This window comes from Python bivittatus, unplaced genomic scaffold, assembly GCF_059951505.1.
Source record: "Python bivittatus isolate LINGU-HERP-01145 unplaced genomic scaffold, Pbiv_v1 ctg000480_np1212, whole genome shotgun sequence".
Taxonomy (NCBI): Eukaryota; Metazoa; Chordata; class Lepidosauria; order Squamata; family Pythonidae; genus Python; species Python bivittatus.
Window position 1 is genome coordinate 16,402,204 of NW_028277075.1, and position 13,369 is coordinate 16,415,572.

At 34.0% G+C, this 13,369-nt stretch overlaps 1 protein-coding gene across 1 annotated transcript in view; it reads right to left on the minus strand.

The window, feature by feature from the left end:
- The window catches only part of SCFD1 (sec1 family domain containing 1), a 50,303-nt gene that overhangs the window by 24,970 nt on the left and 11,964 nt on the right, over positions 1 to 13,369 (minus strand). Inside the window, exons 6-12 of the mRNA XM_088145403.1 lie at positions 12,650 to 12,737; positions 11,937 to 12,026; positions 10,867 to 10,922; positions 7,985 to 8,070; positions 7,522 to 7,621; positions 3,050 to 3,189; positions 2,776 to 2,866 (exon numbers count right to left, since the gene is read on the minus strand). Coding sequence (XP_088001529.1) covers positions 2,776 to 2,866; positions 3,050 to 3,189; positions 7,522 to 7,621; positions 7,985 to 8,070; positions 10,867 to 10,922; positions 11,937 to 12,026; positions 12,650 to 12,737 — 651 coding nt within the window. The remainder of the gene's footprint in view (positions 1 to 2,775; positions 2,867 to 3,049; positions 3,190 to 7,521; positions 7,622 to 7,984; positions 8,071 to 10,866; positions 10,923 to 11,936; positions 12,027 to 12,649; positions 12,738 to 13,369) is intronic.

The window sequence follows — 13,369 nt, forward strand, 5'->3', positions numbered from 1 at the left end:
ACCTAACTTTGAAGAGACAATTAAAGCAATTCAGAAAAATCATGATGAAGTCTCATTGACTGTATGCTTGCAACTTATTTGTAGACCTGATTTGCAGTTATCAGAATGGTTCTCTGAATAATCTCTTTAGAAATACAATAATCCATATTACATAATATTTGTATATCATGAGAGGCAGGAGAATGATGGCTTGCAAACAGGACTCTTCTCCTGCTCCACTCTGAAGTTTCTGGTATTTTTATTAACTCATAGCTGTCTAAGCCACAAGTGCAGCCATAGGGCTTTTGGTCTCCCGCAGGCCATTTTTTGCCATCTAGCATCCACACAGACATGGTTTCTCAAAGCCAACCGCCCAACACTTGATGCTGCCAACTCCACCCTGCCCTGCCTTTTGTCTTTTCTTTGGCAGAAGGATTTAAAGATTATTAAGAACCAAACGAATTAAGATGCAGATGGAGAATCCCATTTGCATTGGAAGTTTATCTGGAAACAAAAAGAATAACCATCAGGATAACCACAGAGGCTTCCTCTTTATAGGACATACTAACTGCTCAAGACACAACAGATAATGCACTTTTTGGCACAGGGAAGGAAACTGGAGATAAAGTAGAGGGGAAACTAAGTATAGTATAGCTTAGATTGGCCCCAACCCTGCTGGCCTTCTGGAAGGCCCTCAAAACCTGGATGTGCCATTGGGCTTGGAGATCCCATGGAAGTGTGGAGCCCGTTAAATGGTTGTGCTGTGTATAGGTTTAGACAGCACTCCCCCCCGTCTTTTTGTCACTGTAGTTTTCAACTGTAGTTTTCAACTGTTTTTAATTGGTTTTAGTGGTTGAATTTTGTGATTGTTCGTGTTTTAATTGTTACTCAGAGTCACATGCAAGTTAGATGGGTGGCCATACAAATTCCATAAACAAACAAACAAATAATAGCTGCAGCATTAAATTGAAACTAAACTGCAAATAAATGGGAAAAAATGTAAACCTCATTAAATGTAAATGGATTTAAGTTACCTAGTAAAAGGAGAATAATTTTCAACAGGCTCCAATCATATAAAGCTGATATTGTTTGTTTACAACACACATAAAACAAGACTATGTCAATTTGTTAAAACAGGAAAAGTTAGATCAAGAATAGATAGCATCTGGAAAAAAATGGAATAGTAATTTATTTTAAATCACCCTCCTGGGAAGTATTACAACAACTTAAGGATAAAGAAGGAAGAATATTAATCTTGAAAGTAAGAAAAGAATGCAAAATTTTAACACGGGCATCCATTTATGCCCCGAACAGACAAAGAACAATTCTATGAAATATTTTTTTCATACTCTAATAGAAACTGCAGAGGGAGAAATAATCATTGTAGGAGACATAAATGGAGTGCTAAATTCAAATTTAGACAAATCAACTCAAAAGAAAAAAAGGAGGAAAGCTTCCAAGAAAGGTTTTCCAGTATATGAATACACTGGCTTTGATGGATGAACCTAGGTGGAGAGCATATATAAATGGCAAACAATGAAGATTACAGTGAACGGAACACACTCTGTAGGCTTCTTAATATGTAAAGGTACATGGCAAGAGTGTCCACTTTCTGCTTTACTATTTGTAATAACTTTGGAAGCAAATAAGTTCCAATAAAATGAATAAATAATCTGGATCAAAATTCAAGAAGAATAAAAGATGAAATGCTATGCAGTTGATACAGCATTAACAATTATGCAACCACAAAGCTCCATACAACAGTAATAGAGTAATTAAAGACTGATTGCCTTTCTGGATATAAAATTAATGAAAACTAAGATATCAATACAGAATTTACCTCTGATGAAGAGGATTTTGTCAAAAAACAGATATAATAAAAGATTCAGTGAAATACCTATGACTCCACTTGGCAGGATATAATAAAATATATATTTCAAAACAATTACAACAAATTATAGAAAGAAATAAAACAAGATATTGAAAGGTAGAAAACTTTCCTGGTTAGGACTTATTGTGATATACTACCCAAGATTAATTTTCTATTCTGAATGGCACTGATTACAATTTCAGATAAAAATTTGCAGGTCTGGCAAAGAACAATCAACAGATTTATATGGGATGGGGAAAAACCAAGAGTAAGATTCAAAATTTTGCAAGATTCAAAAGAAAGAGTCAGATTAGAATTTTCCAGTCTTAGACTGTATTATCTTAGACTCTGGAATTAGCTCTTTTTGTCTCTGTGGAAGTTTGATGACCTTTAAAAGAGCTTTAGGTGTAAAATCTGATTCTTCCACCCTAGCAGACAGTTTAGCTGAAAGCTTCACATTACCTGTTTTAAATTATTATAGAACTTGGTTCTATCCCAGCATATTGTTTTAAATATACAGAAGTAGGCAAAGGTGGCAGTTAAATAAATAAATATTTAAAAATAAATCTTTTAAACTTTTCTTCAGCCATCCTTTTTCTGTAGCATTTTATCATCTCTAGCTTTTCCTCTTAGAAGTGCAAAGATTTAGTTTTGCTCCACTAGAACAGTAAAGACTATTCCTAGCCCTCACATCTATTCAAAACAGCAGAACCAATCAGTATCAGAGGGCTCTGTGCCATAAATGTATACAATACAGATTATGAAATTGTATAAAAGGTTGTGGAACTGATTTAAAAATATTGTTTAATTTTAGAATTCTAAAGCAACCAGCATTATATATCCACTGTATTTTAAAAATATCAATATATTTAAAACACTCTATAAAGTCCAAAAAGAGTATTTCTGATTGTTTCAAAAAATCTTACCATTATACTTTTAAGCCGCTTGACTTCGTCTTCTTGAGTTCTGTAGGATTCTAACTCTTGCTGAACGGACTCTGCTACCTCTGGAAAAGGGCTAAATAAATATTGTGTAAACTATTTTTTAATTTATAATTTGTATTTTAAACATACATTTTAAAAACGTTCCTTGAAGCCCTTTCTTCATACTACATTTTACACTTTGTTTAAATTACTGAGAAAACTGTAATATAAATTGAAGCATAAATAGTGAATTGGTGATATAAAATATTGAACTTACCTTCCTTTATGTTTCTGCCAAAATTTATCAGCTGCAGTTAAATCATATGATTTTTTATTTTTTTTCTTTGGTCTAGCACCTGCTAGAGAATTTTCCATTCCTGAAGATTCTTCTAAAACAACTCTGTTCAAATGAAAATCCTATAAAAGATTACCTCAATTAGGTATTATCGCCTGCTATCTAATAATTGAATAGAGCATTTTAAATTCAAAATGAGTTAGTAAAAACACCAAATTGATGTTATGATTTGCTGTTGTAAATAAAGCAAAACAGTCTTTCAATCAAAGATATCATCTGAATTGTTCTGTTAAATTCCTCTATTTTGTATATATTGCATACAAATAAGAACATGCATTATTGTTTTTGCTGCTGAATATATGTCTCAGAATATTACAGTATTTCTGAGTTTCTGTTAGCGTATTTTATACTCTAGAACAAAGGTTTTTTTCATTGGTACAATGCTGATTGCCAAAACTGGTAATTCACATTCAAAAACTGCTGGAAATGACATAATCAAGTCTGATCATTTTTTTCATATTCAGTAGCAATGTCATAAAGTTCAATAATTCTGGAAGATGATTCACCATAGAATGATACAAATCTAAAATATAAATTTTAATTCTTACCAGCTGTTTTTCTATTAAACATTACTAAGCCTTATATTAATTCTGCAAAGCATATGGAGCTGGCTTTGTAAATGATAACAACTGGTAGAATACCATATTCTACCTCCCTGGAAATTGTACATAATCCCTTCTTTAGAAGAATGGCAGACTACACTATGGGAATATGGATCAATGTCAAAATAACTTTGTATTTAAAATACAAGTCTGTTACTGAATTTAATTTAACCTGTAAACCATATATGGAGCATAATTCTGCACATACATATCTGTATCTCATCTGAAGTTTGGGTTTCTCTTAACATACGTCTTTAAAATATTAATTTTTCCTTGACTGGTTATAATAAGGACAAACGTTCTCAGATTAGATAGAAACTCCTATCAATTGTTTATTCTGATTGATGATTCTTATATATTATATACTATTACACATATTATAAGCATATATAAGTAAATATTATAATCATATAATATTAGAAATTCTTATTATATTGAGCCTTTGCTCATTTCTGATTGATTTGATTTTGAAAATGGTTTTAAAGTGTTACATTGATATAAAATCACCTTTATGTGCAGTACTAATCTAATGTTACTTTGAAAGTTCTCAATTTTATACAGCTTGTTAATTTCTATTTATTTTTTGCTCCTTCCTTCCTTCCTTCCTTCCTTCCTTCCTTCCTTCCTTCCTTCCTTCCTTCCTTCCTTCCTTCCTTCCTTCCTTCCTTCCTTCCTTCCTTCCTCCCTCCCTCCCTCCCTCCCTCCCTCCCTCCCTCCCTCCCTCTTGGTTGCACTTTTAAATTTCTGTGAAAATTAAGTTAACTTTATTTTAATTTAATAAAAAAAATAGTAGGAATAATAGTTGTGAAAGACCAACTTGTTCATCAGCTACATTGGGATTTAAGTGTGACTAACATTCTAATGAGACCCAGTTTGGTGTAGTGGTTAAGGCATCAGGCTAGAAACCGGGAGACTGAGTTCTAACCCCATCTTAGGCATGAAGCTAGCTGGGTGACCTTGGGCCGTCACTTTCTGTTAGCCCTAGGAAGGAGGCAATGGCAAACCACTTCTGCAAAACCTTGCCAGGAAAACTACAGGGACTTGTCCAGGCAATCTCCAAGAACTGGACACGAATGAACAGATTAAAAAAAAAATCTAATATTGGGTCATTTATTTTTGAACAAGATTAGTGAGTTTTTTTCCTAAAAGAAACCTCCTGGGAGTCAGTGAAACTCATGTAGCATTGGTGTTACATGGGCATATCATGGTGCAACCAAAATTGCACATATAGCTGCACTCTGGACTAGCTGAAGCTTCCAAATGCTCTTCAGGGGCAATCTCCTGTAAAATGTATTGCATAGTCCAATCAAGAGATGACTAAGACATGAGTAACTGTGAATAGTGCCCCCGATCTAGGAATGGGTGCAACTAGCACACAAGAAGTATTTGTGTAATTCTGTTCAGAGTAAATAATGGAAAATCACTAGATATGGGAGGGGGGTAAAATCCATAGCTACTCAGTCTTGTCAAGGTTGAACTGAGGTCACTTCTTCCCCATCCAGGCCTGTATAGCCTCCAGGCACTGGGAAAACACCTTGGTAGCATCACTTGGATAGTCCAGGGCAGAGGTGTATAACTGAGCATCATCGGCATAAGGATGACACAATCTCATACTATCGGATAATCTCACCCAGCAGTTTCATGTAGATGTTAAACTGGAGTGGGAGAGAGTACAGCCTTGGGTACTCTGAGAAGCAGAGGCCTAAGGCCAGATCGATCTTCCCCTATCAAGAGTGTCTGGAACTGGGCTTAGAGGAAAGAGGTTAACCATTGAAGAAGACTGCCTCCCCCTCCTAACTCCCTCAATTGGCCCAGAAGAGTAACATGACTGATGGTACTGAAAGCCACCGAGAGATCAACTTTTTTGGGGGGGCGGGGGGACTGACAACACTCACTATGGCAGCTATTTTGTGACCAGGCTACCTACCCCCCCGCAAGGCAGCTGTTTTCTTTGGGCACCCAATCATGCTCTTAAAATGTCAAATGTACCCACTGACTCAAAAAGATTAGGGATTCCTGTTCTACAGAAGTTAATTTTAAATACTGTTTTAAATTTATTTTTATTGTAACAGAAAATGAAGATGACAAAACAGCATTTTTGTTTAATAATGCAAGCTATCTTTTCATGTTTTTAAAGGAAGTGCTTCCTTTAGTATTTAATAAAACATTACAGAAAGTTTGATAATACTTATTCTAGAAAGTTTGGTAATACATAATAATAAATATAAATTTAAAGAATCAATTAAAAGATTTGTATTGTCGAAGGCTTTCACGGCCGGCATACGATGGCTGGTGTGGGTCTTCCGGGCTGTATGGCCGTGGTCTTGAAGTCTTGTTTCCTAACGTTTCGCCAGCACCTGTGACCGGCATCTTCAGAGTGCAGGAGCACAGACAGGGGCAGTTCTCTCTGTGTCCTGTCTGTGCTCCTGCACTCTGAAGATGCCGGTCACAGGTGCTGGCGAAATGTTAGGAAACAAGACTTCACGACCACGGCCATACAGCCCGGAAGACCCACACCAGCAATTAAAAGATTATTTAGTCAATGGTGATACCCCTGATTCATAACCCAAAAGCTACTTTTTCTTTGAGGTTCTTAATATGTAACACCTACACCATCTTGTGGTGATTAATGATATTTTAATATTTAATGTGTAGCTGTTTGTGAAATAAATAAATACTGAAGAGAACAAAGTATTATTTATGGACATACTTCACAAAAATCTAAATAACAGTCAAAATTCTTATTACCAAGTACAATATATTCTATATTCTGGTAGGACACAATCAAAAAAATCTGTGAGACAGGATTTTAGAAAAATGCCATAGTTATGGATTACTATTACTGTAATAGTAAAATGTACCAGACAGAACAACAACATTTTAAAGAAATATTGTTCAAATTGTTTGGGACTGGCAATAGTTTCATTTTAAGCAATTAAAGGCAAGTATCTTGCAACCAGTTTACCTTTTCCCTAGATGTTCTACACAATCCATCTTTTAAACTTCTATTTCCTTTTATTAATTCTAATGTGAAGATACAAAATCATGTTTTCCTTCCAAGAATAACTTTGACCTACATCAATCATTTTGACATATGAATCCTTTATATGCTTAAGTCCTATTTTCAGTACACTTTCCACAACTCTTTCCAAGATCAAAAAGTAACCCTTTACTATACCAAAAATATATATGAAACAATGGTGACTGTCCTCACATATTACCATTATTCTACCATATTCTGATGATTAGTACAATAAACCTCTATTATAGGGTATTGAAAGAATAAGATTTCAAGAAGTTTCAAAAGCAAAATAGGGAGGCAAAGGTTATCCCCCTCTCACACTCCCCATGGCATCAGACTGCATGTTCTTTCACAGGACACAGTTCCTCTTAGATAAAATCCTCTTGCCAGATAATTGACACAATGCACACTTTATCACTGCGCAGGAAGAAATGAGAAAATATTATCTCACTAACAAGAAATAATGGCTGGCGACCAAGCTCAGCCACAATTTGGGGAATCCGTTATGTTAAAGTAAATAATATTGTATGTAGCAAAACTATACAATACTCCTTGGATCACTTACATTCCTAAGGATATAAAGCACAAGTAAAGCTGGCATTAACTGAATGATTTGCATATCTGTCAGGATATCTGCTCTTGGGAAGAAACTGATTTTTAAGTTATCTGTGTTAAGTAAGAATAGGGGGTGAGGTGCATTGCATTAAATTTTGTATTATAGATCTGGGAGTAAAAAGAAGAGAAAAAAAGATAATACACATGGTACTTACCAGTACATCATGTACTAAGGCTTGGTAGGTCCAAGTATGGTGTAGAGGAGTTGCCAAATCTATGTTTCTGTCAACAAGCACTAAAAGAGGTCTCTGAAAACTATAAACAAGCATATTTGTTTAGTATCTCCATTACTATCTGCATACTTAGAAAATTCTAATGACTACAACTATATTGGGACACTGTAAGAGTTATAATGAATATGAAACATTTTCCCACTGAATGCAAGAGTTTTTAATTAAATAAAATGTTTGTCTCTATGTATGAAATTACAAAAAGATTCTCACTAAAGCAATCTGCTTAAACCATCAATTTTCTTCAAGAAACATTTTAAAAATGTTACTCTTGTATTACTACAATGATAAGTAAGCTAAGGAAAAGCAGTGACATATTTTAATTCTGCAAAGTACTAATAAAAGCATGTTTTTAAAAAATGTTGCCAAAAATTAAATGAAATGTTACCTGAACTGTCCAGCTCCAAGTGTATCTCCAGTGAAAAGGCTGTTTCTGGCATCTCTAAGGTTCTCTCGGAGCTTCTTATCCAATTTCTGTGGAAACAAAATACAATTTTCAAAAACCTATAAAATTGGTAAAATATGGGGGGGAGGGGAACACACCTGTAGATTTCTTGTAAAACTGGGACAATGACAGAAAATAATTAGGAAAGACGGGTTATGAATTTCTCAATAATAAATAAGATATACCCAAAACCATTAATCTCATTTCTTCTTTTCTAGATACCACTAATAATAGATACATAATCCTCTCTACTGAAAACATCTTTTTGCTCCAGAGCAATCCTGTATAATTTCAGAACCTTTTCTTTGTGACCAACTTCAGGGGAAGAAATGTTGAACTGAGGATGGCTCAGCAAAAAGCTGAGCCGATGACTGTGGTGGAATGAAGACCCAGCGAGTAGACTGGCTCTTCATAATTCCTCTCTGGACAAGGAGAGGACTTGAGATTGCCCACAAGTGCTTCAGATAGTTGGGAAAATGCTTTTGTTTTGAATTCTTTAAAAAAAAAAAAAAGATAAGACATTAAAAATTGGACGCTAGAGGGAACTAAAGATTACAGTTAAAGGAGAAGAGCACTTAAATTTGACTTACAAATATAGGATGAAGCAAAAATACACATTTTCTATCCCAGTGAAAGGCGTGGGCCAGGAACTAATTGTTTAGAATGTTGCATCTTCTCTTCCAAGACTATTTGTTATTGAAGTTATTGAAGGATATTTTTGAACAATGGATCCAGAAGTTAATTTTAAGAGTCTCTACCTCTATAGATAGGCTGTGTTTAAAAGATGTTATGGAAGAGGAACCAATTTTACCTGGTAAGATTGAGATTGATTTGAAAGTCAATTTAAAAATGACAGGCTACAAGAATGACATGGAAAAAGATGTTACACTGGACATACAAAAGAAACTGGCTGATGTCTTAATAATTAAGAGGAATATACAAACAGCAAACCAAAAGGGTGACCTGGATAAGTTTCCTATATTGGATTTACAAAAGAGGCTTGTTAAAGCTTTGAAGAATTTTGAGAGAAGGGACAAAGAAAAAATGAAATCAAGTTCTAGGACATTATTTGAAGGGACTAAAGATCAAGATTGTTAGAAGTAAAAGGAAGGAATATAAAGTTGGTTTATTTGATCAAGGCTAAAGTAAATATGTTATCTCTGGTAACCCTTAATGGACTTTTGCTGACATCAGGAGTGAAATGATGCAGCTTTAAGGATGTGTTTATAGATAAGAGATGGGATATGGGAAGAAGAAATCATTTGTTGTATTTTAAGAGACTGTGATAAGTTACTAAAATTGTTTATACTTGTGATAAAGGGGAAAGTCATTTCTTTATATATTTCTTTCTTTTTTACTATATTCTTATTCTTTCTTTTCTATTTTTTTTCTATTTTTTTCTTTTCTGCACTTTTGATTTTTTAAAATTCTTTTATTTTTTTTAGTTTGTATTAGTTTTTATTGTTGCAATTATAATTTTTAATTACACACACACATATGTATACACCCTTTCTTTGCATTTTTCTTTCTTTCCTTCCACCACTACTTAATAACAACCCAGGTTGTTTTACATCATTGGATTCATACAGGGTTCTCAGTGATGTTCCATACTGGCATTTATCAGATCTGAATCTGCCAAGATTCAGCTGGTGGCTGCATCATGTATTACAGAATCATAATGTTGGAATGGGCTATTAAGCCATTAAGTCCAATCTTCTGTAGGAATCAAAATCCTGTCTAGGTTTTGCTTGAGCATATCTAGTATTTAAAGCAGCTCCTTTCTCCTGTAGCCATCCTGTTCCCTCTAAATAGCTTGTCAAAAGCACTGGAGATTTTTCTAAATCATATGGGAGATGCTACATGGAAAATTAGTTAAAATCATTTCCTACCTTATTTTTTCAAATAAGAACCTATGCTGATCCCAAGGAGCACTTTCTTTTAGAGAAGTTCAAATCTGGATATAATTCATTGTCTTAGCAGACAAACCAGTGAAACAGCAAGTTGCTTTCTCATTGAAGCCTAAGCTGAAATGAGATCATTCTAACTATGGTTAACCAAGTCATGACCTAGCATGGTATATGAACCTTATCTTCATACAGTCCTGAGAGGAGTAGGGTTTGTATAATGTGGATGATATTAGTTAGACAAATAAAGGGAAAGAATTGGATCATCTTTCTCCAATCCCTGTATCTGAATTAGGCATCAGATTTAACTATGATTTGAACAAGCCAGAATTCTAAACTATGTCCAAGTTAATTAATGACAATTAACTGAAAATGGAAGGAAATCTCATTGCAACTGCACCAGAATAGATTGGAGACAGAAGTATATAATCCTAAAACCTATTTATTCTGCATTAAAACATTAGAAAGTTTAAGATTTTATTAAATAAGATGAATTGGGAAATTCTTCAGATGTGCTTGGCTTGATACATGCATGCAAATTTACTATCAAGAAAATGGTGAATCTCTTCTGCAATACAAATCAAATATACATGCCACTGACCCACTGTAAGACTAGGTGAATTAGTATCAAGGCAAAGTAGTCTGTTAATCTACTTATGCATTCTGTTAGCATTTGTGCACACTGTAATGGAACAGTACACACAGCCAGTAAGCAAGACTTACTAATACCTTTGTTAGTCCAAACGTTGGTACAAACAGAATCAAAAGTCTGACTGGGCACTTGAAAAAAGATGAAATTTGTTTCTGCAAGCTACAGAAACTCTGCACTAACTACTGTATAAATTCCATTCCATATTTTCTATTAAACACCTACCATGTTTATTTCAATAATTAATTCAGTTGTGGTATTTCATAACTCACCACTGCCACCATTTCTGCTGCTGTTCCTCTTGAACATCTAATTATTGGAATTGCTCCTATAAAAATAATGTTGAGTAGATATCCTTTGATCATGTCTAGCATATATTTAAGGTAGATGACATACTGTTTGCAAGGCTGCTCACTACACTTTTTAGTAAAGAAACAGGGGGCTTACAACTTTGATAAAATATAAAAGATATTTTTTTAAAAAGCAGACAAACACTACAGCACCTTTCAGAAAATAAATTGCAGTTTGATAAAACAACAAGGTTTTACTGAAGGCTCTGCTAAGAAGGAAGGCCTTCCAGAATGACATTAGTGAGATGGGCCTCCTGGAACAGACTTCCAGAGCACTGGCAAAGCCACCAAAAACCCAGTCTTCCTAGTTCCAATAAGATGGATCCAAATGTTTATTAGGCTACACAAAGGGCCTTCAAAGTTAATTTTAATCAATGGGCCAGTATATACTGTACAGGAAAAACAAGTTCTTCAAATATCCTGTTGCCAATCATTCAGGCATTTAAAAGCTAACATCAGGACAGCATCCAGAAATAAACCAGAGGCTAGTGCAGTTTGTTCAATAACTGATCATAAGCTCACTATAAGCAGTCCCTCTTAACATGGGTTTCAGGATTCTGTACCAATTGTATTTCCAATACAGAATGCATTGAAATAATCCTGACATGATCTAAAATTTCATGTTAATTGTAAAATGATTAAAAAATAATTTCAAATTTCATACACATGAACAATCTCAATTCCACCTAATGACCCTTTTCAATCTTTTACAATGTTATACCTGCCTCCATGAAAATAGGAAATATGATGCATGTTAAAAAAGTCTGAGTTTAGGGTTCAAGCTGATTAGGAATCTTTGGGAAAACATTACTCTGTATAGGATAAACTGCAACATTACAAATGAGAAAATGAGAAGAGAATATGGAAATGCAGATAGAGGATGGTAAGTCCTGCTTTTCTCATTATTTACTCCAGATAGTACATTAAATCATTAAAGTAATAATCTTTCCTAATAATAGTACAACAAAGAAAAAAAACCCCTTCATACTTACCAAGTGTAACAAAAAAACAGAAAAGACTGTCAACAATTGTATCCATAATGGTCTCCATTTCTGTATCTGTTATGTCTGATCTGTTAATGGCTATAATATCAAGAAGGAAGAAAAGCCATTAAAATCATCAGAGTGACTATTTACTTCCAGTAAAGAATTCTACATAACAAATTCTACACTAAAAGATAAAACACAAATGTATGCAACACATACAATTTGGAAAGCACTATTTATTCTTTTTTCCATAATGAAACAGATACATTTAGTATCTTGATACTATTAATATAGAGAGCACCAGATAAGGGAAGGCTAGATAAAACCAGTCTACTGATAGGCAGGTGCATGGAAGGAGGAAGATTTAATAAAGCTGAAGTTTTTCTTTCATTTCCTTGATTTGGATCAGACAACCCTCCCCGCCCCTGTGCTACCAGGTTTTACTATTATTATTTCTTTTTTAATTTATTCCACAGGAGAGAAAATATATATGCCATCTCAAGGGCTGACATATTTTCCCCAATTCTGAAGATGATCCAACCAGCAAATGCTAACATCCTTTTCTACATGCAAAGAGTTACAGATTAAGATTTTATACAGTTTAATTGTACTATATCCTTGATAAAGGGTTGGCTGAAAATACTTCTAATAAATAAATAAATACTGATTTAAAGTACCGCACATTATAATAAATAAATGTTTTTAGAATAATCACCTACCACGATATGAAACAAGCTCTTTATTTTGATTGCATAATACAAACATGTCATCTTCCAAAGTAATGAAATTGAGGTATTGGTCAAAAACCTATACATCAAGACAAAATGATCATCGCTAAAGAAACATCTTTGTAGATCTTATACATATTTAATGTACGTATTTGAGAAATATCACATGGAATAAGAATAGTGAAATAATAAATTCAGTAGCCAGGCAGTTGCAGGAAAAATATGTATTTGGATTAAGGAGGTGCTAAGGCGGACATAATGACATAGTAGTAACATATATTTTTCTGATTACTATGTGAGCTCAGGAAAAAGCACAATTTCTTTAAGGAGCCACTGACAGGCATAGCAAATGCTAGATCCAAAGGACTTTTCCTCCTTAGGATCCAAATACCGCACACCTCTACTTTACAGAAAACATTCAACTTTAACAACATTATTTTTTTTATCTCATTTTTACTATTCTTTAGCAATCCCACAAAAACATATGATGCAGAGGATTATAGTAGTTAAGGATTCACAAAAATATAGAGGTCCCAACTTGTGCAAAGAACTTCCACTAATGCAAAACCATCACAGGATATAACTAAATTAATGCCTACATGCATTATTAGAAAATGATAAAATGTGATAGTTATCTCAACTAAACTTGCAATTGGCTATACATAATCCACTCAATATAATTCCCTTCTCACCTCTATGGGTAGTATGTGT